Source organism: Colobus angolensis, unplaced genomic scaffold (genome assembly GCF_000951035.1).
Source record: "Colobus angolensis palliatus isolate OR3802 unplaced genomic scaffold, Cang.pa_1.0 Scaffold155, whole genome shotgun sequence".
In the NCBI taxonomy this organism is placed as follows: Eukaryota; Metazoa; Chordata; class Mammalia; order Primates; family Cercopithecidae; genus Colobus; species Colobus angolensis.
Window position 1 is genome coordinate 4,084,401 of NW_012114655.1, and position 4,906 is coordinate 4,089,306.

Sequence of the window (4,906 nt, forward strand, 5' to 3'; positions counted from 1 at the left end):
CTGAGGCAGGAGAATTGCTTGAACCCAGGAAGCGGAGGCTGCAGTGAGCCGAGATTGCGCCACTGCACTACAGCCTGGGCGACAGAATGAGACTCTGTCTCAAAAAAAAAAAAAAAGAAAAACATTTTTTCACTATTTCAATCTTTTCCCACAAATATTCTCTCTTTAAAATCAAACAGGATTTTATTCCAAGACCGTCTTCCCCTCCAAATGAGCATGAACCTTGCTGAGAAGCTTGACTGATCATATCCTCTTTTCAAAACCCAAACAAAGCCTGAATGTTCCCTATACCAAGAAACCATTCTCAAGGGATCCCTTTATTAGTATGCACACAAGCATTCATTGTTCCTTTCAGGAAAACCTTCTACCAACCTTAAGATGATTTTAAATCAATATAGGGCCATAATTTTTAAATTATGCTTTATACATCTAAACTAAAGGTACATCAAAGATTTTGAAAGCAAAATTTAAAATAAATGATTGTTGTCAGATGGGTATTTAAGTCCTGAAAGACTATGAGACCACACACGATTCTAATCTCTAATACCACTGCTATTAAATAATTCTTTGTGGCATCTCAGAAAAGCAAATGCTTTTTAACCATGTGAAGATCTAGACTATAACCTAAATTGCATCAGTCACTACTTTCTAAAGACCCTGTATACCAAAATGTACTCTAATTGCCAGTCAGGTATACTTATGAGTACACGAAGAGCCTGCGTGTCTTTACCCCCTTAATTAAGGGTGTGAAAGTTAAAACTTCATCAACTTGTACCTAATAAATTTTCCCAAACAAAGTCTTATTACGACTACATAAACACTGCAGAAAATAAAATGTTAAGCCACCTAACAAGAATCATAAACTCTCTTGACTCTAAGCAATCTATCCTCCTGTCATCACAGAAATACATCTTAACCATACTGCTCATTTCAAGACGTTATACATAATTGAATCATTTTTACTTTCAACAGACCTTCTAAAAAGCTAGTCTTTCCTTTTTCTTGAATTTATCTCCCCGCGTCCCATATCCCACTGCTTTTATAGCCATGCTAGCAATATGGCTCTAAGTTTTACCTGAATGCTAAATAAACTTACTAATTCTTCATTTTTTTTCCTTCATTGGTTTCATTTCCATGCCTCTGACACCTTTCAACATTTTTCTATTTTTCTTACAGCGTATTTCTATTTATTTCATTCAAACTGAATCTAACCATTATCAGATGTATCAATATTGTTAAAAGTAAAAAAGAATTAAAATCAATTACTACATTCAGTCCCCAAAAAGTCAGTAAACTCTATGAAGTACTATTTATTCTAAAAGGACTAAATGGAGTGATACTGCTGGTGCTGGCAAGAACCAGCAGGACTCATTCAGCTCAACAACAGAGTGACAATGGCCTGCAGAAGGATTCACTCACTCGAGGATTACAGCAAGAATCCATTTCTCCACCCTGAACACAATCCTGGGCGCCATCTGCTAGAGCAGTGGTTCTCAACGGGGACGATTTTGCACCCTACGGAACATTTGTCAATGGATAGAGACTTTTTTAAAGTCACAATTTGCAGGGGAGGGGCTTACTGGCATCCAGTGTTAGAGATCAGATCACGGATGCTGCACAGGACAGCCACCACAACAAAGAATTATTCAGCCAAAAATGCCAACAGTGCCAAAGTTAAGAAACTCTGACCTTGACATTTACCCCAATTCTTGGTAAAAACATAAAACAGACGGACTAGAGACAGTATGGTGGTGAAAAAGGACCACAGGGTTAGGGGAGGAAGGAAACTCAAACCTACTGAGTACCTGCTATACAGCAAGTCTTGCCACTTGACATGTATTATCCTCACTTATGCCCCAACCCTGTGAAAACAACAATATATTCTGATTTTACACAGAAGGCTGGACTCAGGGGGACTGGGGAACTTACTCACTGTCACTTATCTAAAGGGAAGAATCACAATACAAACTCAAACCAAATACTTCATTCCACAACACTACAAAGCCTAGAGACTAAAAGACGGAGATTTCATTTAAAGAGTTACTAATTACTTAACTTCCCTAAACATCCATTTAGAAAATATATCAGGCTGGGCGCAGGGCCTTGCGCCTGTAATCCCAGAACTTTGGGAGGCCGAGATGGGCGGATCACGAGGTCAGGATATCGAGATCATCCTGGCTAACACGGTGAAACCCCGTCTCTACTAAAAATACCAAAAAATCAGCCAGGTGCGGTGGCAGGCGTCTTTAGTCCCAGCTACTCTGGAGACTGAGGCAGGAGAATGGCGTGAACCCAGGAGGCAGAGCTTGCAAGCTTGCAGTGAGCCGAGATCGCGCCACTGCACTCCAGCCTGGGCGACAGAGCAAGACTCCATCTCAAAAAAAAAAAAAAAAAAAAAAATTTTTTTTACGTATTTTCCCCAACTCGTTCCTACAATGGAAGTCTCACGAATACAAACGTTCCTTAAAAACAGAAAAAAGAAGTCAGGCATGGTGGTTCACGCCTACAATCCCAGCACTTTGGGAGGCCGAGGCAGGAGGATCATGAGGTCAAGAGATCAAGACCATCCTGGCCAACATGGTGAAATCCCGTCTCTACCAAAAATACAAAAATTAGTTGGGCATGGTGGTGCATGCCTGTAGTCCCAGGTACTTGGGAGGCTGAGGCAGGAGTATCGCTTGAACCTGGGAGGCAGAGATTGCAGTGAGCCGAGATTGTGCCACTGCACTCCAGCCTGGGCGACAGAGGGAGTCTCCATTTTAAAAAAAGAAAAGAAAAAGAGAGACTGGGCAAGGTGGATTACACCTGTAACACCAGCACTTTGGGAGGCCAAGGCAGTTGGATCACGTAAGCCCAGGAGTTCCAGGCTGCAATGAGCTATGACTACACCACTGCACTCCAGCCTTCAGCAGCCTGGGCAATACAGCAAGACCTTGTCGAAAAAAAAGAAAAGAAAAGAAAGAGAGAAAAACAAAAAGAAAGAAAGAAAGAAAAGAATTTTTAAGTGTGCACAACACCAAATTATTCATCAAGTTTAAGAATCAGGAGAGCATCTTCAGAAGACTGTGGATCCTCCTGAGCCATGCAACTATTCTTAAATCCCATGAGGAAATAAACTAATATTTTAGTACGAACTTCTTAAATAATTTTAGTCAACAGAAAATGCTCAAGTCTCTATCAACAACTTTGATTAGGCCTTCTCCATAACTGGTAGCGCAGGTCATGGGCAGACCTGAGAAAGGGAATTATAAACCTATTACGAATTGTGGAGAACAACTCCACTCACTAATTTCTCCATAAAGGCAGTTTATTACACTGAGATCAACATGTTATCACTCACACTAGTGATGTAAAAAATAATCCTTTTCAACATAAGGTTCAGACCAAAAAACAAAAAGCAAAAAACCCATCCACGAGAATCTATCTATCTTTGACAACAAAACTACACTATTTTGGGATTAAGTTTAAGTGACAAGACAATGTAAACTGGGGGCTTGTTCTCTCTGGAAATCACCACTAGCAATGGTGCTTCTAAAAAGAGGCTGCACACAACCATTTTTCCTCTGGAAACAGCTAAATCCCAAGGCACAATATTGCTGTATTTATTTATTTATCTTTTTGACGGGGTCTCGCTGTCACCCAGGCAGGAGTGCAGTAGTGCAATCTCAGCTCGCTGCAGCCTCCACCTCCCAGGTTCAAGCAATTCTCGCGCCTCAGCCTCCCATGTAGCTGGTATTCTAGGGGCGCACCACCACGCCCGGCTAATTTTTGTATTTTTTGTAGAGACATGGTTTCACCATGTTGGCCAGGCTGGTCTCGAACTCCTGACCCTCAGGTGATCCACCTGCCTCGGCGTCCCAAAGTGCTGGGATTACAGGCATGAGCCACTGCACCTGACAGACATTGCTATATTTTATAAATGTATCTTTTTGTACCAATTAATACACCATAAATTATAATTGCAAGTATTTCCCACTAAGATTAAGTCCAAGTTTAAAAGCAATAAGCCAATCAAATAAACAAAAAACTATTTGAAATAGTTTCAAAAGAATAATTAAAAAGATGGCTTTAAATAAAAACTTGTTTACCTGACGCTAAAAAATAAAAGATAAAAGCACGTAAACAAAAATGTGTTTACCTGACACTAAAAAACAAAAGATTAAAAACATGTTCTGGCGGAACTGAAAGAATAAGTATAACCTGGAATATTATTTTAATCAAGTTAGACAAGGGTTTTCATTAAATGTCATTTTATTAATTCGAAATTACATCTTTCACCTTAAGCATTTTGACATTTCCATCAACTTTCTAAAAGTGAGGGTAGATTGTTTTTCTGTTTTTAATAGACTTGCCTCTCAAAAGAATGAATTAGGTAAAAACTGACGAGAGAAACCTTTCCTCAACCTCCTCCTCCTCTTCAATGAGCATCTGAGTAAACCCTGGCTATAAATTACTGTTTAGGTCATAATCCTGAAAAATTTGCATTAGACAATGACGTAACTAAGGCCCATTTTCTCTTTATATTCGGACATCCTGTCAACCTTTTGCTTTACAAACCTGTTTTTCATCACAACCAATTTTCACATACAGGAACTGTAATCGTATTTTCTAACGTCCAGGAGCTAAAAATCCTTATTTAGTCTATTTTTCCATTTCTCCCCAAATAGCAGAATTCTCCTCAGGGTTCAGAATCATCTGTACATTTCTGAACCGAAGGCTGTCTGACGTGGAATACTGCCAGCTTCCCGTGAGGAGTGCGGTGTTCCCGACAGCGGCATCCGCGCGGAGCCCCCGCGTCGAGCCTGCGATGCCCTCCCCACCCCGCGAACCCGGCCGTGCGTCAGCAAACACGGCGTGAGGCGCACAGGCCGCTGGCCAGGAGCAGGGCCCGGCCCACCGCTCCCAA

The 4,906-nt window shown here is 40.8% G+C and overlaps 1 protein-coding gene across 3 annotated transcripts in view; it reads right to left on the bottom strand.

Annotated features, from left to right (window-relative positions):
- SPIRE1 (spire-type actin nucleation factor 1) overlaps positions 1-4,438 on the bottom strand; it is a 220,503-nt gene extending 216,065 nt beyond the window's left edge. Inside the window, exons 1-2 of one of the 3 annotated variants that reach the window (XM_011936631.1) lie at positions 4,353-4,430; positions 1,806-1,862 (exon numbers count right to left, since the gene is read on the bottom strand). In XM_011936631.1, the coding sequence (XP_011792021.1) occupies positions 1,806-1,836 (31 nt within the window). In that variant the 5' untranslated portion in view covers positions 1,837-1,862; positions 4,353-4,430. Of the gene's footprint in view, positions 1-1,805; positions 1,863-4,352 lie in introns of all 3 variants that reach the window. The other 2 variants (XM_011936632.1, XM_011936633.1) reach the window with 2 other exon arrangements.
- Between the last annotated feature and the right edge of the window lie 468 nt (positions 4,439-4,906).